Here is a 22,678-nt window from a genome sequence, read left to right as displayed (position 1 = left end):
ATTTCTACATTAAAATAAACCAATATTGCAAAAGCTATTCAACTCATGTAGATATATCTCTTTCAAGCATAAAAAGAAATTCAGAACGTTACACAATGCATGACAACAAAATTAAACAAGCACCACTGTCTTCATCTTTATCATACAATAATTTATTTGTATTTACATTTTGCAATTTTTTTCATAAAAGACAAGCAGTTTAACTTAAAAGGTTGAACATTTAATGACTAAATTAACTATACATTGGCATTGTCTTTGAAAACCCAACATTATTATTGCAACATTATCGGTGAAACAACAGAGCACCTCTAAGTGACTAGTTACAGCACTTATACAAAATAAAAACTTGTATGTGTAATGTCTACAAATGTGACAACAGTCAGTCCTACGAAACTTACCTGGACACATCTAAGACAACACCTGTGTCATCTACAGTGTCCATGCTCAAATCAACCTCATCATCTCCAGAATGTATAGCATCCTTTTCTTCCTCAACACTTTGATCTTTTTCAATTTGTAGCTCTTTCACATGAGACTTCTCCCCAATGTCCTCACAATGTTCACCAAGTGGAGCACCAGTCTTGTGTGTTTCACTGTTAACTGCCACATCAGGAACTATCTGCCCAATGAGGTTTAAAACAGACTCCTTTCTGTTTAGCTCTAGTTCCTTTGCAATTGTGGTGGTGGAAACCTCAAGGCTCTCCATCCCTGATTCTGCCCTTGTCTGTGTGGGCACTTCATCGGAACATTGTTTATTTTCTGAGAGAGGAAGGACTTCTACATCAAGTGAATCTACAGGAGGTGGTGGACAAGTCAAGGGATCAGTGAGATCATCTGGAAATGAACCATTGAGACATTTCTTCACACGTGGCACTGGGACTGGCAGACTTGAATATTCACGGTCTTCTGGTTGGAGAACAATGTTGTCTGAATCTGCTTGAGATGCAAGGGTGGATGAAGGGGCTGGAAGATCATCTGAAAATGAACCACTGAGACGTTTCTTCACACGTGGCACTGGGACTGGCAGACTTGAATCTTGATTGTCTTTTGTTTGGAGAACAATGTTGTCTGCATCTGCTTGAGACGCAAGGGTGGATGAAGGGGCTGGAAGATCATCTGGAAATGAACCACTGAGACGTTTCTTCACACGTGGCACTGGGACTGGCAGAATTGAATCTTCACAGTGTTCTGGTTGGAGAACAATGTTGTCTGAATCAGCTTGAGACACAAGGGAGGATGAAGGGTCTGGAAGATCATCTGGAAATGAACCACTGAGACGTTTTTTCACACGTGGCACTGGGACTGGCAGACTTGAATCTTCACAGTGTTCTGGTTGGAGAACAATGTTGTCTGAATCTGCTTGAGATGCAAGGGTGGATGAAGGGGCTGGAAGATCATCTGGAAATGAACCACTGAGACGTTTCTTCACACATGGCACTGGGACTGGCAGACTTGAATCTTGATTGTCTTTTGTTTGGAGAACAATGTTGTCTGCATCTGCTTGAGACACAAGGGTGGATGAAGGGGCTGGAAGATCATCTGGAAATGAACCACTGAGACGTTTCTTCACACGTGGCACTGGGATTGGCAGAATTGAATCTTCACGATCTTCTGGTTGGAGAACAACGTTGTCTGAATCTGCTTGAGACACAAGGGAGGATGAAGGGTCTGGAAGATCATCTGGAAATGAACCACTGAGACGTTTCTTCACACGTGGCACTGGGACTGGCAGACTTGAATCTTGATTGTCTTTTGTTTGGAGAACAATGTTGTCTGCATTTGCTTGAGACGCAAGGGTGGATGAAGGGGCTGGAAGATCATCTGGAAATGAACCACTGAGACGTTTCTTCACACGTGGCACTGGGACTGGCAGAATTGAATCTTCACAGTGTTCTGGTTGGAGAACAATGTTGTCTGAATCAGCTTGAGACACAAGGGAGGATGAAGGGTCTGGAAGATCATCTGGAAATGAACCACTGAGACGTTTTTTCACACGTAGCACTGGGACTGGCAGACTTGAATCTTGATTGTCTTTTGTTTGGAGAACAATGTTGTCTGCATCTGCTTGAGACGCAAGGGTGGATGAAGTGGCTGGAAGATCATCTGGAAATGAACCACTGAGACGTTTCTTTGAACGTGGCATAGCCACTGGCAGACTGGAATCCTGATGCTCTTCTTTTTGAAGAGCAATGTTATCTGAATCTGCTTCAGAAAGAGGTGTGGATGCAGGGAAGGGAAGATCATCTGGAAAAGAACCACTGAGTCGTTTCTTCACACGTGGCATTGGGACTGGAAGATCAATGCTTTTGATTCGCATTTGCACTTCAGACATCTCAGGAACATTCAAATCCAGCTGTGCCTGATCTTTCATGTTCAATTCATCACCAGCTTGGGTCTTTCTTTTCTCTTCAGACTGAGACATATTGTTGATGACAGAAGACAATGTGCTCTTTATTTCAAACTCTTCACTGGCTTCATCAACATTGCTGGTTTGAGCTTTACTCTTCCGCCTCTGAGGAGCACATAATTGTGTGACTTTTGAAGGCAATAGGGAAACATCTTCTCCATTGGTGCCATGACATGATGCTATAATTTCTTGGGGTGTGGGCTTCTCTTTGGGTGCTGTTGAACAAATCTCAATTTTGGATAACTTTACCTCATTTTCTGCTGCTTCTATCACTGAGGTATCATCAGGTAAAGAAGCACTTTGCTGTTTTTTGGTCCGTGACAATGGGACAGGTACATCCGTTTCTAGAAATGTACCTTCATCTGCCATAGCTGAAGAACTTTGGATGGTGGTGAGTGCTGTACCTGCCTGTACATTGTGTGAAGTACTTTGAGAATAATGTTCAGTTTGTTTTATGACACAGGTGTTATCGCTCTGAGCATTTGGCTCAGCTGGATTGGAAACTGGTGTTGATAACAGAACAGTCTCTTGAAGAATATCTTGCCTCTTGGTCCTTCTTGGTGGCAAAGGTTCTTTTGAAGCTGAAACAGCAGTCTGTTCTTCAATAGCCTTTGGGCTATTAGGATTTTTTAAAGATGGGAAAGACATAGGTGTTTTTTCTTCACCCAGCAATTCGTCCTTATTCCTTTGGATGAAAAGAGAGACTTCATGCACAATACGATGTGGCCTTAAGGACAAAAATACAGTATCACTACATTTATTTTTGTGTTGAGATCTGTAACGAATACAACAGCTTTCCATAGACACGCCTATAAACCACAGTCAACTTATACATACATTTTTTAGCAAGCAACATTACCACTGCAAGTACATCCAAGCAACATTACCACTGCATCCGTCAGAAATTGCATACTTTTGCAACATGCAACAAATAAATTAAAGTCACAACAGCTGTGGATTTTGTAATAACAGCATAGATCTCAGCTCACAATCTTAGCTGAACAAACAAATGTCTTTAAGCGTGCAGTGTGTAATTTTTTTTTGTTTTAAAATTCTTTCTCGTCTGTTTCTTGTGCAGATACAAAACTTTGGCGGTTTCAAAATAGTTTCTGTCAGCTTACGGCATGATTTGGAGACTGACAACCCATTTGGCCATAATCATTATTTCTGCAATTCCATTTGCACTGAAATAACACACTGCACCTTTATGGCAAAAAGCAAAATTAGACACATGGACATTTTGGGGGGGGGGGGGGGGGACACAGCCATTTCAGTGCAAAATTTGTGCAAATATGAGGGGGAAAATGCTAAAAGAAAAGAAAAAAAAGAATATAGCCATGCTGCCGTTTGCAGAACTCTGCCGTTGTTGGGTTTGAATGCAACACTCTTGATGAACTCACCCCTCCTCTTGAAATAGTGTGGTTGACACCTCATCTTTCAGTGTCTCAAACATACTTTCTGTCATAATCTCATCATTACCAGCTTCTTCTTGAACAGAAGTTGTACCCTCTTGCATTAAGGGGTCAACACGTGTGTTGTCCTCTTCTTTAGTTATCTCATGAAGGTCAGCCTCCGTCAAGGGGGGCCATTTCCTCATTAGGCAAAATTCTTCATCTTCAACAAACCAGCTTTCAGCCTCTTTTGATGACAGTGATGTTTCCGAACAACCACTAACCAAACGCCACATGTAGGGTTCAGCAGAATCAAACACCTCAGGCTCTGCTGCCTGCACAGGCCCCTCCAATGAATAATCACATCCACTGGTCATGCGAGTCCCGCTGCCCTCGGCATCCACAGAAGATGAAAGGCTGCCGAGAGGATCTAAAGTATCCGTGACCGATCCAGAGGTAGAGGGCTGCAATATTGCTGCAACTGTCTCATAACTAAAAGAAAGCAACACTTGCAATGTGAAAAGTAAAAAATAAAAATGTTTTCCAAACAATAAACTGCAAAATGACATTAATAAAAATGAAGATAAATTACTGTAACAAAAGAACACATTTGGTTAGGAGTAATTTTATTGATTCCTAATTACATTTACTAACTAATCATTGACCTAGATAGATTTCAAGTGTTTTTAAAACAAAAATCCAAGCCAACATGCTCAATGTTTCACTCAATTATGTACCCTCTACTTACCCTCTGTGAAAGACATCAACTATACTCTTAACAAGACCAGAAGGTTCTTCTTTTTCTGTGGAAGTATCATCTGCCTCCAAAACCTCCCATCCTAACATTACAGCAGTCTCTCCTGGCTCTGCGGTATCATGGGATTTACTAGTAGATTGCTCCCCGACATGTTGCTCTTCTAGAACAAACTTCTCCTGATGGTTTTCAATACTGATACAGAATAGTTCTCTAGTTAAAAGTGAAGACTGCAGGGTCTGTGATGCAATTCACATGCACCATGCGTACTCTCACGTACATGCACCGAAAATCAGATACAACATCCAGTGAGATGATATAATAATGTTAGTGAAGAAAGTCATATATTAGTCAGGTAATTCAAGTCATGTTGAGATATGTTTTATTAGATAATTTTGAATGACACAATGGGTGTTGTTTTTACATGAACAAGCTTGTATAAAGCTCCCATAAAGCAAAAACAATGTCAAGAAATTATAATATAAATATAATATACTGTATTTAAATAACTAAACTAAAAGAAATGTGGTCCGCATTAATGCAAAGCGAATCAAACAATTTCAAAATCTACTGCAAATGCAGTGATAGCACACAAATAAAAACATGCTATGTAACTCACCCTTCAACCAAGGGAATCTCATGAAAACTTCCTATTTCTTTAGGATTATCTTTAAAAAAAAACAAAAATAAATCTGAGTATACATATTGTATACATAGCATTCAAGCCTCACTCTAATAATGGTTCTCTTACCAGTTCCTGTTATGTCCAGTGTTTGATTCCTTTCTGATTCTATGTATTGGGTAAATTTGACTTCAAATTCAATGTGTTCTTGGGTTGGACTTGATGGAAAAATTGCACATGTGGAAGCATGTGGGAAATCAGGAAGATTTGCTTCAACTGGGGAACATGGTACTTCAGTGACCAGGTTATTGAATTCTATTTCATCGGTTGCAGAGAATGGAGCCTCTGAAGAAGGCAAGACATCTGTCATCATACACTCTTCTTTTTTTAGCCTTTCCGAGCATGGAAACCCATAATTGCGAGCCTTATTAGGGCAGGTAGGAGTAAGTAAGAACATAGTTTTTGAATATTCTTCATAATCCTTTGTAAAATTTAAAGAAAAAACTGGTCTTTCTTTAAGAGGTTTGACCCATATGGGCTTCTGAGCAGACCATATCCTTTCTTGAGACTCTTCTATGGGCATAGATTTTACTGTAGGAACACCTATGTTAAAAGAAACCACTGGGCAAGAATGCAAAAGGCTGACTGTGTCTGGTTCTTTACTGAGATAGAAGCCCTCTACTTTAACCTGAGGTAAAGAGGGGAAACCAGGTGTGCGTGCTTCTCTGGGGCAGGTGGGCACAAGTGTAAACATCCTCTGAAAAATATATTTGTCTATTTCTTCATATGGATTTGCTAAATTAAACTGGATAAGCAGTTCTGATCTTGTTCTCAATGGCCTCTCCAACAGTGGCATTTCATCTGCAAACCAAACTCCTGTGTTTATACTCTCGCTTGATGAGAATCCCATAATTCTTGAAGTCTTCGGAACACACTGATTAAGACCAATCATATTAGGAGGAAGTGTAACTTTGCGCTTAGGTGCATATGGGAATCCTGGTATTCTTGCCTTTGATGGACAGGTTGGAGCCAATGCAAACATTATTTCAGTTAATTCATTGAGTGAATCTACTCTGTCAGTAACAACAACAGGTTGCTTTTTAAAAGATACACAGCAAAATGTTTCCTTGTCAACGGACCAATCTAAATGCTCTCTTTTAGAAGAAAATCCAATAACATTAGATTTCTCCGGGCAAGCTGGAAGCATGCATAGCATGATTGGTTCGGGCACAGATGGAAAACCAGGAACACAGACCACTGATGGACATGTAGGTGCCAGAGCAAACATTCTATGACTGTTTTCTTTGCACATCTTGTCCATGTCCAAAACAACAGGGGGTTTCTTTAATTGACTTGACCACAAAATGACTGTACTCATAGGCCAATTGGACGTCTTCGGGATCTGGATGCTGGGACAACCAGCTATATGTGAAACCTTTGGGCAAGAGGGACAAATGTTTTGCATGTTCGGCTCCATCTGTGACTTAGGATGTGGTCTAGATGGAAAGCCAGGAATACATGATGCTTGTGGGCACGTTGGTGCCAGAGCTATAATCTGTGAGTCATTTTTATCTTTACTGGGGTCAAAAATATCAGTCTGTCTATCCTTGAATAAATTGCATAAGATTATTGATTGATCAATAATGCACTCCTTGCCTTCAAGGACTCTTAGAGATGGACATCCAGGGATTCTAGAAAGCACCGGGCAGGATGGAAGAAACTCCAACATATTTGGCTCGATTTGGGTTTCAGGGATAGAATCTGGAATTTGTGCAGTGTTTTCAGATATGTTTAATATCTCATCTGCAGGCTTGAAGTAGTCCCTCAGTTTAGACTCAGCAATTGTAGACTCTTGAAGATGTAATTCTTCACATGATTGAGTAATTATTTCTTCACTGTTTGGTGCAGATGGGAAATCAGGATTAAGTGTTGAAGATGGCATCATCATTACAGGCATCTCTGAACACTCAACTGGGTTATCGTTGTCTAAAACTGGCTTTGACTCAGGAAATTCTTCCAATAATGATGGTTCAATGCACAGCCACTCCTCATGATGCGTTTCCTCTGCAAATGGGGTTTGTGAAGATGTGTCAACAACAATGGATGTTTCTGGGCAAGATGGACATGGGGTCTCTGTGAGTCTTTTAGCAGATGGAAAGCCAGGAATTCTTGCTTCATTTGGACACGTGCATGCCAGGGACACCATATTTGCCTCATAGGGGGATTTGTCCAAGTATGGCATTAACAAAATATTTTTAGTTGATTTACATGGCTCATCCCAAATTATACCTAAATCAGTAGGCCAGTTGATTATGTCTGTTTTGCATATGCTTGAAAGCGCTGTAGATGGACATCCAAATACTCTTGAGAACAGTGGACATGATGGAAGAAGATCTACCATGTTTGGTACACATTCTTGTTGCAGTCCTGTAGGCCAGTCTTTTGTTGTAGAAGGGACCAGACTACTGTGATCTTCTGTAGTCTCTTCTTCTTTCTTAAAAGCATCAACAAACTGTTCTGTTCTGTCTTGTGATGCCCATAATATACCTTCATCCACATCCACGTTTGCAGTGTCTCCGTAATTTTCAGAAGGTGGAATCTGAGCACTTATGCTTTGACAGCTGAGAAAAATAAGCATATGATCAGATGTCATATGTGAGGTTGTCTGACAATACAAGATGATTTGACTGCATGCATCATTCCATTTAGTGGCAGCCAATTCATTTTCAATGAATGTGTCCTGCTGAACACTTCATGAATCAACTGATGGGCTTGACAACTACAGCAGGGCCTAAATTGTCTCTGCTACACCTTATTTGTTGTGCCTAGTTTTCATACCATTATGCATTTATGATTTTAAAGGCATAGTTGACCCAAAAAGGAAAGGGTCAACTATGCAGGGTCCACTGACTTTCATTTTATGGGGGGGAAAAAAAACATACATTTTCCAAATATTCTCTTTTTTGTTCAAAAGAATGAAGGAATGCATATGGGTTTGGAACAAAGGTGCATAATGTAAATGATGACAGATTTTTCATTTTGGGGTGAACTATGCCTTTAGGTGGATAAATGTTATGCAGACAGAAAATGCAATTAAGGCAAGGCAAAGCGATAAATTAATTCTCTATCTAATGTTTCCTTGCAAAACTCACCTCTCCTCAACAGTCAGTAATAGTGGCATGTCTGGTATGGAGTGCCACATTCTGAAATGCATTTTCCTAGAAACAAGTGTCAAAGTATTTCATGCACTATCCACTGATGTGCAATATAAAATCACAGTTTTGTGTAACAAACACTTGGGCAATTCTGAACTTACCCCCTCTCCAGAATTCCCTTTTGTCCTTCCTCACAACTTGCCCAAAAGTTCACATTCTCATTGGTCTTCTCTAATGCAAAACTACTGTCAGACTTGTTTGCACTCAACAGGTCTATTTCGATGTCTGCTGAAGCAAGCACAGTTGAAGTTTCTTGTTTATGGCCAACATCTTCTGTTGACGCTCGACTATTATTTGTCTGATAAAGAATATGTGGAGATTCTGAATACTTGGATGGAAACCCAGGAACATTGGACTGCTTTGCACAGGATGGCATCATCATAACCATGTCTTTTATGTGAAAATTCAGGTTATTGTCATTTGTTTGATTCAAGTTTGTTAAGGAAGAACATACCATATCAGACTCATCCTTTGTGGTTCTCCTGTACAGTTGCTTTGCATCCAGTGGCCATGCACTTGAATCCATTGCTTCATTTCCTAAATCAACAAATGGCATACCTAATACTTTTGTCAAACGTGGACAAGATGGCATGAGGGAAACCATATCTGGTGCCTTCTTCTCAGTTTTTAGTCTTGGGGCAGATGGGAAGCCGGGTAATTTAGCACTGGTTGCACAAGTTGGGCGCAAAGCTACCATATCCCTAGTGATGGCTTTATTCATAATTCTGTACTGAGGTGGAACAATGTGCATGGTTTGACACTTTCTGCTTAATTGTTTAACCCATAATGGCCTTTCATTTTCAGGCCACTGTAATTCCACTTTAGATATTATGCTTGATAGCATCCCAGGTACATTTGAGACTGTTGGGCAAGAAGGGAAAAGATGAAGCATTAATCTGGGCTTTGGTGCAGATGGAAAGCCAGGAACATTTGCTTTCACTGGACAACTTGGCAAAATAGCATACATTTCTTTAAAACTATCTTTGTCCTGATAAGCAATGTTTAACCTCTCAGATGTGTACACTGGCAAACACCTTCTCACAAAAAAGCCTTTCTCCTTTAAAGGCCAATTATTTACCAAAGCCTTATCAATTTCGCTTGGGACTAAAGAGGGGAAGCCTGGAGTTTTAGCTGTCTGTGGGCATGTTGACAGAGTACTAGATATTATTTGTGTTTCAGGTATGAGCCATGGTGCAGAAGGAAATCCAGGTGTACTTGCTTTTCTAGGGCAAGATGGTATCAATGACAGCATACTGTTAAAAACAGATGTGTTTTCTGTAACTTCATACTGAGCTCGATATGGACAGATTAAACGACATGGCTGAGATGCTAGCGTCTTCACCCAAAATGGATTAATGTCCTTTGGCCACTCCTTAAGTGAATCTGATGTGCTTGCAATAATTTGTATAGTTGATATTCCAAGGACACAAGAGGCTGTTGGACATGAAGGTAGGAGTTTTGTCATACAAAATTTAATGTCTAGTTTTCGTTTTGGTGCAGATGGAAAACCAGGAGTCCTTGTTTTTCTTGGGCAAGATGGTACTAAGCTCACCATACCTGTTAACTCATCCTCTTTTAATATGTTTACAACTTGAGGCAAACTGGACTGGTTCTTTTGTGCTATTATCAGAGATGTTTCATTGTTGGATGGCCATTGTTTGATAATATTTTGACTGGCAAGCTCTTTTGCAGATGGAAATCCAGCAATGCAGGAAATGTTTGGACAACATGATGAAATCCTCACCATACTTGGTGTAACTGGTTTTGGAGCAGATGGGAATCCTGAAATCTTGGGTGCTGCTGAACAAGATGACCTCAATGAAAGCATATTTCTTGAGGTTTCAAAATCCACGTTCATTGAAGACATTGGCAAAATTTGTTCCTTACTTTTCTTCAAATAAATTGCTAAATTCTCTTTAGGCCAGATTTCATCTGTGCAAATGATTGGATGTCTTGAAGGAAAACCTGGAGCTACAGAGAAATCTGGACACAACGGTAGAAGATTGACCATATTGAAAGGCAAAGATGGGAATCCAGGGATGCTGGCAGTTCTTGGGCAAGTTAAATGTAATGATACCATATGTTCCACAGTGCTCCGCTCATACAATGAACAATCCATATCTTGAATAAGTTTTGCTGGTTTCTCTTTTTGAAGGTACTCTTTCAGTATCTTCACAGACCCATTCCAAGGCCACTTAGTGTCTTGAAAAGTTACAGATGGCATCCCAGGAACAAAAGTAGTTTCCGGACAGGCTGGAAGAAGATACATCATGCCGGGAAAAGATGGAGATCTGTCGACATTAGCCTCTTCTCCTTCATATGCTTTATTGCAGATGGGTAGAACACTGAATTCCTGGTTCATTCTAGGTAGTCCATCTACAAACAAGTCTCCTATTTGATTTTCAACTGTATCATCAGCCAATATGGATGGTGACCAATGAGAATGAGACACTTTTGGGCAAGAGGGCAGCAAAGCGGCCATGCTTTTGGCGCTGAGGGACAGGGACATTAGAACAGAGATCAGAGGGAGGATGTAAAATGGACTTATGAATAATAATAAGCGAATGGACCGCAACACATACAGTATATGCATTTTATATTAATATAGCATAGTAAGCTTTAAATGTAACACAGTAACTATATGCTAGCAAATGTTATGGTCGGATGCAGAACATACTTACCCTTCATCAATGTGATCTGCCTGGGACATTTCTGGACTTGAGAGTGGCTGCGGCACAGATTCTGGGCTGACTTCTTGCTCTTGTATTTCCGCTGGTTGAAAACTACTTTGAAACGGCTCTGTCTTGTCTTTACAAGGAATCATCTTGTTTTCTGTCTTCTCATGTGCAGCTGAGTGTAAAATGGCCAGCTCAGCAGAGCTGTGTGAATTCTCTGACTGATTGATCTGGATCTGAGTTAAAGGGGCGGCGAATGTAGGGGCTTCAGCAGGTTTTGGGACAGTTTCGAGGGCTGCAGGAGTGGATACTCTATCTGTATCAGACAGCTCTGATTTTGGCAGCTCAAAATGTGTGACATCAGTGACATTGGGTGACGTATGGTCAGTGGGCAGCAGAGAGGTCATGCTCTCTGGTCTAAGAAGAAAACACATCAGAACTGATAAGATGTGCTGAGATGATATCATGAAAGAAAAAGTTTCAATTATATTGCATGGCATCAACTTGAACCAATGTCAATTACCTTTCTCTGAGATTAATAGTGTTAATGAACACCATGCCCCTGTTTCATGCCCTTGGTATGAACATAAAAATGCTCATACATTATTTTTTCCTCTGTTCACCACAGTGTGCCAACTTGTATTTTAGCATGCAAACTAATACAAAAAGAAAATTAAGTGACTTTAACCCTGAATTTACACCAAAGAAACCCAATGGCCTCAAAATGTCAATAACCATTTCTATGAAGTTCAAAATTTGTTTGTTGGTTTAGTCACCTTGTGGTCAGTGGCCTAATTTTTTACTAAATTTATATAATTTTAATGATACATTTTTGGTTTTAATGCAGGGTTTAAGTCCTCACAAATGCAAGTGATCATTAAAATTTATGCAATACAGCAAAATACATTCAGGTTAATTTTACAAAGAAAAAAAAAACAAAACAAAACAAAAAAACAGTACAATACAATACAATACAAATAAAATAAAATAAAATAAAATAAAATAAAATAAAATAAAATAAAATAAAATAAAATAAAATAAAATAAAATACATTAAGTCGTTATTGTTGCATCCAAGATTTCCAAAAAAATAAAGGAACCAAGAGTGTTTGTGTTCAAAGTCATCCATATTAGTAAATGCAACACTAAAGTATTCCAGGTATTTATACCAAATTGTCAGTGCATTTCTGGTGTCAACCAACAACTTCACTCCTTTAATGCACTTCCTATTGACATCACCCAATCAGCAAGATTTTACTTAGTCTTCTGCATATTACTCACCTTCTTGCAGGCCGTACAACTTCAAGTCCAAAAACAGGCCGTTTCTTGTCCATAGTGAGCTCCATGTTTGGTCTTTGGTTGGCTATACTGATGACTCCAGCTCTGCGAGGGTGAGGTTCATGGTTTTGAGGAACATCTGAAGGTTTTGTGTTTGCATCCTCATCAGCTGTAGAGATATTTACAGAGATCACAAAAGAATGACTAATATGTCAATGAAAATACTCAAATTTATAAACAATGGAAGGTTAGCTATAAGAGCAGCTGTAGTGTATACTCACCAGTACACACAGTATTGGGATATTCCTCCTCTGCTAATACACTTAACTGTCTGTGTTTCTCTGAAATATAATATAACATACAGTATAATTTGTTATATCTATTACAAAATATTAAGTACAAAATATGAAGCATCATTCAACAAGCATTCTACTGATGCATTGTTAAAGACCTCTGCTAAAGTTAACACAGCACACAATATAGAATTGAGAGAAAGCTCAATCCTTGTATGTGTTTGTTAAGGTACAGATCTGCTTGAAAGATTAGTATTTTACAAAATTCATCCAAATCATACAAGCTACATGTATGTATCAATCTATCATGTAAACCATGCATCTGTTATGATATATCTCACATCATACACTACTGTTCAAATGTTTGGGGTCACTATGTTTAAAAAAATATTAATACTTTTATTCAGCAAGAATGCCGAATAAAAAAAATTATAATTTTATAATTTTACAAAACATTTCTATTTCAAATAAAAAATGCTGTTCTTTTGAACTTTCTATTAATCAAAAAATCCTTAAAAAATCATCAGTTTCCACAAAAAAATATTAAGCAGCAAAAAAGATTTCAACTTTGATAATAATAAGAAATGTTTCTTGAGCAGCAAATCATCATATTAGAATGATTTCTGAAGGATCATGTGACACTGAAGAGTAATGATGCTGAAAATTCAGCTTTGCATCACAGAAATAAATGATATTTTAAAATATATTCAAATGGAAAACAGTTTTAAACTGTGTAAAATTTAATCAAATAAACGCAGGCCTGGTGAGCATAAGAGACTTAAATGGAAAGTTCACCCAAAAATGAACATTTTGTCATAATTTTCTCACCCTCATGTTGTTCCAGTTTCTTTCTTCTGTTGAACACAAAAGATATTTTAAAGAATGTTGGTAACCAAAAAGTTGATGGTAGCCATTGACTTCCATAGTATTTTTTTTCTTCTATAGCTACTATCAACTGTCTGGTTACCAACATTCTATAAAATATCTTCTTTTGTGTTCAACAGAAGAAAGAAACTCATACAGGTTTGGAACAACATGAGGGTGAGGAAAAGATAACAAAATTTTCATTTTTGGGTGAACTATCCCGTTAAAATCTAATCCCACACTTTTGAACAGTATTGTGTTACTGAGTAGTTTTATTCATGTGTCCTCCAGGGGGCATAACATCATGTCATTTAAGACTTGTTGCATATAATGAGTTATCTGATTGTTATTAATTACCCATTTCTTTTTTTCTTTTTCTTTCTTTTTTTCTTTTTTCTTTTTTTTTTTTTTTACAGAAGATTGTACTATTGATATTAAAACTGTATGTTTATGGAAAAATTCAAACAAAAAAAAAAAACACTAGAATAAAACTTAAAATATTGTTTAACTGAATGTTGCTAGTATCAAAAACATTGTAAGTTAATCAGAAATACTGACTGTTTTTAAGTTTTATAGTTATGATGGATGTATGCAATAAACTGGAAAGAATGGAATGTTTGGCCTTTCGATGCTGTAATGCTATGCAAGCAATGTTGGAGTGTAATCTAAAACAGATCTCACTAGCTCAAGCCATGTTTAAATCCTGTTCTCTGTTGATCAATGTTCAACACACAACGACAGTACGAACACACAGAATGAGAATGAAACACAGATAAAGGTTCAGACCAACATATGTACCTGTGAGTGAGTCAGAGGAAGGGACTGAAATGGAGGCAATAACAGGGGCTATAGTGGATGTTTGGGTATAAATGTGGGGTTCAGGGATCATGGAAGAGGGTGAGGGAAGAATGAAAGGAGAGGTATAGAAAGGAGAATTAAGGGCATCTACAGGAGAAGGGGCTATTGGTCTGCGCACATTAGGTCTAATCACTGTGGGCACAACCTGATGTCTCCATTCGGACGTCTGGACCTCTGGGAGAGGCTCTGAGGTTGGCAATGACCAGATGAGAAAGAAAGATGATAGAAAAAGGAGAGAATGATTACAAGGAAAGAATGGAGGAGGAGGAGATGAGTGCAGAGAGGAAACAAATTAAAGGGTTTGATTTTAACCCAAAATATCTTTTTACTTTTATTCAGGCTCATATGGAAGCAAAATAATGACAAATGTAAACAAAAACAGTGTGAAATATCTCCATTCGAAATATATTCTCACATTCTGTTGAATGGCAGCCACCCAAAATGTAATTCTTGACAATTCAATGCATTAAAATAAGGGTTATTATAGTTAACACAAACTAAAACCATAAAATGTTCTTACTTTAAAATAAACTGAAATAAAATAATTTAATAAACAACTTAAACTTATTTTATTTCAGCTATTTGCCAAAGCAAAATTTTTTACTTTCATTTAACTTGATGTAATAAAATAATTAAAACCGAAATAAAATTAATATAAACCAAATATACATTTAAAAAAAATAATAAAAATGACAAAACTAACTATGGATGTTAAGAGGTGCAGTAACATTGCTGGCTATGGAGGCCTCACTGAGCCATTTGATTTCATCAAAAAATATCCTAATTTGTGTTCCGAAGATGAACGAAGGTCTTATGGGTGTAGAACGACACGAGGGTGAGTAATTAATGACATTATTTTAATTTTTGGGTTGAACTAACCCTTTAAAATGCAAGCAATGTTAGTGCAATGCACTGTTTTTTTGTTGTTGTCGTAGTTTTTTTTTTTGTTGTTGTTGTTTTTTTTTGGGGGATTTGTGTGATTCAACATACTTTTTTCTTTTAAAGGCATTTGTCATAATTTTACTTCCATAGGCTCATGTCATTCCTTTCTTTTCCAAAGCCAACAGGTTTGGAATATCATAAGGGTGAGTAAATGATGACCATTTTCATTTTTGAAAATATGCCTTTAAAAATTATGAACTTTGACTCAGACAGTGAGTATTAGAGTTTTCACAATATTCATGCTCCATTGAAAAGGCATCCGAAACCCTACACAATGCAGATGATTTTTTTTTCATCTTAAACTCAAAAGATGAAAACTGATCATTTCATTAGTTTAACACATGCAAACGAGTTCAGAACAGTTGTCCTAGAGTGTTTGTTTGTTCTCTACCTGGCTCAGAGACAACAGATGCTGTGACCACAGGACCAACATCAGGAGAGGAACATAGAGGAGCATCAGAAACAGCGAGATGAGTAGAAACACAGGGATAAGGGGTGGATGGAGAACTAGATGAAGCAGCAGGAGCAATAGAGAGAGAAACCAATGATGCTGAAGGAAGAGGGAGGATAGAAGCTGACAGGGTTTGAGAGCAAGAAGCAGAGACAAACTCAGTGCTGAGCATCTTAGAGGAAGGAGCTACACTTTGAGATGTTGCACCAGGATTGGGAGTAATAGTGGAAATATCCATTGGTTGAGGAAGCGCATGGGATAAAGACAATGTGGGAAGGGGGGCATTCATTAAGGAAGAAGTTTGTGCAGGCAGAGAGGGATTAATTGAGGGTGGATGACGCTGCTGGTTAATATGTTCTGCAGAGGTGAAGGGAGCAGGACACAGAGTGGGGTGCAGTTTGGGAGACCTCCACTCTTTTTGCCAAGATGCTGGTGTTGACCATGGTAAATAACAGAGGTTGGTGAATGACAGAGTGCATGTATGAACAGATGGGGAAACAAAGGGGAAAAAGAGGAAAGAAAAAGGTATGGTTAGCATTGATTTGAAAATGTTAACATAATAGTTGAACAAAATATGTAAAAGGAGAGAGAAGGGAAATAGTAAGTGTTTAAAATATTTAATCAAAGACCCCGTTCATGTTTTTTTTTTTAATATCCAGTAGCTTTTAGTTTATGTCACAGCCATCGGCTACTTGCTTCTGTGGAAAGAGGTGGTATGTTTAAGCTCATATTATGGAAATTCACCAACATTTTTGGTCCATATTTCCATAAGAGATACATAAATATCACAGCTTTACTGCATTTTTGATTAAATAAATCAGGCTTGATGAGCATAAGAGATCTCTTTCAAAGACATTTTACCAACCCCAAAGATTTGAAAGGTAATGTATCTGGAAATTTTGGTCCAAGTTTTAGGAGTATACAAGTATATAAATGGCCTCAAAGCAGACATGGACTAAAAGCTATGAATCTCTCATTTTGATTTCATGGGGTCCTACCATCAAATATGCATCTTTTTAAATAATTTTCAGATTGTTAGGTACTGAACGTGAAAAGTGTGGTTCAAAACTAACTTTAAAACCAAATGCCATCTAATCTGAAAATGTGTTAAATATGAACATTTGCCTCATGTACCTGTCTCAGTGGCAGAGGGCATGCTCGTAGGCTTTGTGAGGGCGGAGCCTGGCTCAGCCAATGAGGCCCGATATATTTTTGAGGGACGTGGTGCAGGTAGAGTCATTGAATCATGAGCGGAGGAGCCAAATTCAAAGGAGGATGGGTCAAAAACAGAAGGGGAGGAGTGTGAAGAGGGGAAGCTGTGAGGTCTCCAGGTCTTGCTACGAGCAGCAGATAGAGTGGCTAAATTAGGGGAGAAAATGATGAGACAGGAGAAGAATGAAGAAAACAAGATCAAATGGAAGCAAGACAAAGCAACTACAGCACAGGTAAAGTTTTAAAAAAATGAAAGACCAAGTGTAAATAAGCAAAAGTATGCCAGCTACAAAACAATTACAACCGAATTCCGGAAATGTTGGGACGTTTTTTAAATTTTAATAAAATAAAAACTAAAAGACTTTCAAATCACATGAGCCAATATTTTATTCACAATAGAACATAGATAACATAACAAATGTTTAAACTGAGAAATTTTAAAAATATATGCACGAAATGAGCTCATTTCAAATTTGATGCCTGCTACAGGTCTCAAAATAGTTGAGACGTGGGCATGTTTACCATGGTGTAGCATCTCCTCTTCTTTTTAAAAACAGTTTGAAGATGTCTGGGCATCGAGGTTATGAGTTTCTGGAGTTTTGGTGTTGGAATTTGGTCCCATTCTTGCCTGATATAGGTTTCCAGCTGCTGATGAGTTTGTGGTCATCTTTGACATATTTTTTATTTAATGATGGCAAATAGAGGTCTGCATTCCCGCGGCTCTCCAGCGTGAACCGCGGGACCCGATAAGATTTCTTGCTGCGCGGGATTAAATTCTGAATGAAAGGCAGATTGTGGTTGGTAACTATAGTGTACTTTAAGCGGGAGCGGGCGGTCTGACAATAACCCGGTCGCTCCCGAGATGCTTTTGAGATGCTGTGTGGCATTCACACAGTCACCAGTTCCCTGTCCTGAGAAACCTGGCAAGATGTTCTCTGCATTAGAGGTCTGCGAGTGCACCTTCAGAGAACATTCAACCTTTGTGATTTCAACCTCTGCGGATTTTGGAGGAGAGACGTTCTGAAATGGTCGTCAGTCAGCGTCATTCTGTTCATGCGTGGATGTTAAAAAAGATTTCATTTTGCAGTATAGCTAGTAAGCTAACATTTTTTTCTCTGACATTTTTTCAGGGTGTTGACAGCATTATAGACAAATAACAAATCTTGTATATATGCAACATTTTATATTTATTATCCCCAATCACTCTCTTTCTTTAGGGGAAGTTTAAACGCGAGATTCTGGAAACGATCTTTAGCGGGACCCATCGGGTCAGGAAGAAAATCACTATATGCGGATAGCGGGTGAACACAGAGTGAATTTTAGGCGGGAGAGGGTTCGTGCAGAATAGAACCATTGCAGGAGCGGGATGAAAAAAACAGTCCCGCGCAGACCTCTAATGCCAAATGTTCTCTATAGATGAAAGATCAGGACTGCAGGCAGGCCAATTCAGCACCTGGACTTTTCTACAACGAAGCCATGCTGTTGTAATAGCTGCAGTATGTAGTTTTGCATTGTCCTGCTGAAACACACAAGGCCTTCCCTGAAATAGACATCGTCTGGAGGGGAGCATATGTTGCTCTAAATCCTTTATATACCTTTCAGCATTCATAGTGCCTTCCAAAACATGCAAGCTGCCCATACCGTATGCACTTATGCACCCCCATACCATCAGAGATGCTGGCTTTTGAACTGAACGCTGATAACACACTGGAAGGTCTCCCTCCTCTTTAGCCCGGAGGACACGGCGTCCGTGATTTCCAACAAGAATGTTAAATTTGGACAAATTCTGACCATAGAACACGTTTCCACTTTGAAACAGTCCATTTTAAATGAGCCTTGGCCCAAAGGACACGACGGTGCTTCTGGACCATATTCACATATGGCTTCCTTTTCGCATGATAAAGCTTTAGTTGGCATCTGCAGATGGCACAGCGGATTGTGTTTACCGACAGTGGTTTCTGGAAGTATTCCTGGGCCCATTTAGTAATGTCATTGACACAATCATGCCGATGAGTGATGCAGTGTCCTCTGAGGGCCCGAAGACCATGGGCATCCAGTAAAGGTCTTCGGCCTTGTCCCTTACGCACAGAGATTTCTCCAGTTTCTCTGTATCTTTTGATGATGTTATGCACTGTAGATGATTAGATTTGCAAAGCCTTTGCAATTTGACATTGAGGAACATTGTTTTTAAAGTATTCCACAATCTTTTTATGCACTCTTTCACAGATTGAAGAGCCTCTGCCCATCTTTACATCTGAGAGACTATGCGTCTCTAAGGCTGCATTTACACTGCAAGTCTTAATGCACAGATCTGATCTTTTGACCATATCCGATTTTTTTGGCCAGTGTGTTCATTCACTTTAGTTGCGACTGGTATCCGATATCTGTGTTTACATTACTTCCTGCCCCAAAATGATTGTCATCGATAGTTTTACATGCACATAGCAGACCCTCTGGTTTTGAATGGCCGTGCAATTAAAATAATTTATATTTCACGTCAGGTGGTCATGATTACCTGAATGGATAAGTTAACAACTGTCAGTGTCATGGATGTATTGCAGCGCGAATTCTGACTGAACGGATACAGTCTGGAAAATAAAGGTAATTTGCGTTTGATATCTTATCTACAGTTATCAGTTTTAGAATTCCATTTTTTTTTTAACGAATTCGAGCGAGCTAGGGAGAGAGATCGCGCGCGAGAGAGAGAGAGAGCTACAGTGAAGCTTTTGGCTTATAAGAAAAACAACACAGCGGTCTCTTTTAAATTAACTGGGCAAAGGTTGAAATTCAGCTGCTGAATGTATGTGTGTGTGCGCAATTTCTTTCTAGAAAAATAGATAACGTTAGACATATAAAGTTCCCCCCTCAATAATAAAGCTGCAAATTTTTGGTGCAAGTGCATACAGGCATGTCTGCTTCATAATACAACATTAAAGCTACCTTTAGTAAGCAAACGTCCCGCCATCGCCGCCGTGTGGTGGCATGGAATTCCAATGGGAATCGGATATATGCGTGTTTAGACGTAGGTCGCATGTCCAGAGATCGGATATGTATCAGATTTAAAACCACATTTGGAAGTGGCTCAGATCGGATGCGAAAAAATCGGATCTCGTGTGGATTTTTGTGTTTACACGTGTGCAACTAATTCCGATCTGTGTCAGATGTGAGCAAAAGATCGGATTTTTTGTGCCAGTGTAAACGCAGCCTAAGACATCACTTTTATAGCTAATCATGTTACAGACCTGATATCAATTAACTTAATTAGTTGCTAGATGTTCTCCCAGCTAAATTTTTTCAAAATTTCTTGCTTTTTCAGCCATTTTTTGCCCCCGTGCCAACTTTTTTGAGACCTGTAGCAGGCATCAAATTTGAAATGAGCTCATTTATTGGATAAAAGTGTAAAATTTCTCCCTTTAAACACTTATGTTATCTATGTTCTATTGTGAATAAAATATTGGCTCATGTGATTTGAAAGTCTTTTAGTTTTCATTTTATTCAAATTTAAAAAACGTCCCAAAATTTCTGGAATTCGGGTTGTATTTACAAGCTACAGCAACCATCTTTTCTGAGTTGCGGGCAGCACTCATTACCTGTCTGGGTTACATCAGGTAGAGGGGTCTGCTGAGGGGATGAGGAGGACTGAGCAGAAGAAGAGGAAAGAGAGAAGGGTGTGCTAATCCCGGGAAGAAAAGAAAGGGGCCGCGGGAGAGGGACTGCACTGCCCTCAGCAGAGCGACTGCTCTCCAGTAACTCAGAGTTAGCAAGACCTCCAGATGGCCTTTGAGTGACAGATACGGCAACTTAAAAGAAGAAGGAAAAATGACAGTATGATAAGAGATAGAAGGAAAAAATAACAAAAAGAAAAAAAGAAAGCTACAAATTTTGTAAATCTGTTTATCTGTGTGTTTTAATGAAGGCAAAAACACCCATCATATTGACGTAAATAAGGTTCATTAGATCAAGTTGTGACAGGGCAGGAATGGTAAAAGTCAGAAGCTGAATAAATAGCGAGTTTGATGAAATTCAGGCTGTTGCTTCCTTGAACAGCAGTTGTAAAATTCATTTGTTGTTTTTATGGGGCAGTTTTCCAAAAGTCAATTAAAACTCCTTTTAATTAACCTAGAAGTCAAATATGTAAAAAACAAAAAACAAAAAACAAAACAAAAAAAAAAGTACTTTTATAAATGTTCCACGCTTGATACCTCTACAGAATAAGAAACAATTTCAGAAACAGAAATTTCTAATTAATTCTTTGTTTATATCTCTTGCGTTATTTAGAAATAGCTGTCTTAGAGACTTTATGAGATACACTATGGTTCCAAATTTTTGAGTCAGTAAGATTTTTTTTAAAGAAATAATTAATACAGTTTATTAATTAAAGGTTCTCTAAGTGATCCTGGGTGGAGTAACTTCCTGTTGACGTTCGAAGTGTTGTCAAACAAAACAGAGGCTAGCTAGACCCTCCCTCCTCCTCCTCCTCCTCCTCCACCTCCCCTCGGTGTTTCCTAAAACAGTTATGAACGCCCATTTAAAATCATTCTTGTCGGTTATTGGCTGGAGCATGTTTATTATGTTTCGTGGTCCAGGCTGCACCAGTTTGTTTTTATTGCCGTTTTCAGAGCTTGTGCCGACTACAGAGACCGTGTTTTTTTACAGTGTGTTCAGTGGACAGGCAGCTAGCGGATAGTGAGGAGATGTTTGCTCTATGTGACAAAAAATGTTTTGGCCTAAAAACGCGTGACATCACTTAGAGCACCTTTAATACAATTAATGACACTAAAGACACGTATATTGTTACAAAATATTTCTATTTTAAATAAACACTGTTCTTTTGAACTTTATATTCATACAATACTGAAAAAAAAACACCTATAATAAAACCTATAATAATTTTTTTTTTTCTTGAGCACAAAAGCAGCATACTATGATTTCTGAAGGATCATGTGACACTGAAGTCTGGACTGAAAATTTCAACGTTGCCATCACTGGAATAAATGACATTTTAGAATATTATATAATGTAAAAATTTATTTTAAATTGTAATAATATTTCTCAGTATTACTGTTTTTACTGTATTTTTGATCAAACAAATGCAGCCTTCATAAGCATAAGAGACTTCTTTCAAAAACAATAAAACAATCTTACTGACCCCAAACTTTTAAACCATGGTATATAAAGTTATTTTATTTTATTTAGTCTATAAGGAAAAAATGTGCTTCCATGGTACTATTTGCTTCTTTAGGTCTAAAACCTTTTGTAATTACTTGCTTAATGCACCTTTAAAACAAGCCAAACTATCTAAAAATATTAATGATGAAAATAAGTAATTACAGTAGAGTGAGTTTGTGGATGATCTATGAGGTATGGACATGTACACAGTACAGCGATGGAGACCAGCACAGATGTGTGAGGGTCTGCTGCATTGCACTGGGTGGATGAGTGTTTGTACCTGAGCCAGTCGGCGGATGGAAGATTTTGGGCAGGGCAGGTGGATGAGCGCGTGTGAAAGCAGGTATAGTGAAGGCGTACGGGGAGGGGCGTGTCTGCGGGATACTGCCTGCAGCACGGAGGGGTTGAACACAGGAAGTGGAGAGGGGCGGGGCAGAAGGGTCAAGAGCGGTGACTGACAGGGGGTGGTACTGGAGAGGAACGTTAGGTGTAATGAAGGAACAGCTCATCCGATCCGGTTCAAAATGAGCTGAGAGAAATGATGATGA

General features: G+C 38.7%; 1 protein-coding gene across 12 annotated transcripts in view; it reads right to left on the bottom strand.

Annotated features, from left to right (window-relative positions):
• The window catches only part of ehbp1l1a (EH domain binding protein 1-like 1a), a 46,972-nt gene that overhangs the window by 10,614 nt on the left and 13,680 nt on the right, over positions 1–22,678 (bottom strand). For 2 of the 12 annotated variants that reach the window (XM_048185675.1, XM_048185677.1), the window contains 15 exons: positions 22,411–22,659; positions 20,552–20,761; positions 16,884–17,108; positions 15,690–16,178; positions 14,297–14,542; positions 12,623–12,682; positions 12,345–12,510; positions 11,071–11,481; positions 8,491–10,881; positions 8,327–8,392; positions 5,304–7,795; positions 5,172–5,220; positions 4,547–4,747; positions 3,808–4,290; positions 399–3,134 (listed from right to left, as the gene is read on the bottom strand). In XM_048185675.1, the coding sequence (XP_048041632.1) occupies positions 399–3,134; positions 3,808–4,290; positions 4,547–4,747; positions 5,172–5,220; positions 5,304–7,795; positions 8,327–8,392; positions 8,491–10,881; positions 11,071–11,481; positions 12,345–12,510; positions 12,623–12,682; positions 14,297–14,542; positions 15,690–16,178; positions 16,884–17,108; positions 20,552–20,761; positions 22,411–22,659 (10,474 nt within the window). The remainder of the gene's footprint in view (positions 1–398; positions 3,135–3,807; positions 4,291–4,546; positions 4,748–5,171; positions 5,221–5,303; positions 7,796–8,326; positions 8,393–8,490; positions 10,882–11,070; positions 11,482–12,344; positions 12,511–12,622; positions 12,683–14,296; positions 14,543–15,689; positions 16,179–16,883; positions 17,109–20,551; positions 20,762–22,410; positions 22,660–22,678) is intronic. The other 10 variants (XM_048185683.1, XM_048185684.1, XM_048185678.1 and 7 more) reach the window with 9 other exon arrangements.

Source organism: Megalobrama amblycephala, linkage group LG3 (assembly GCF_018812025.1).
Source record: "Megalobrama amblycephala isolate DHTTF-2021 linkage group LG3, ASM1881202v1, whole genome shotgun sequence".
Taxonomy (NCBI): Eukaryota; Metazoa; Chordata; class Actinopteri; order Cypriniformes; family Xenocyprididae; genus Megalobrama; species Megalobrama amblycephala.
The sequence above is the reverse complement of the archived record's forward strand: the minus strand, read 5'-3'. Positions and strand labels throughout refer to the sequence as shown.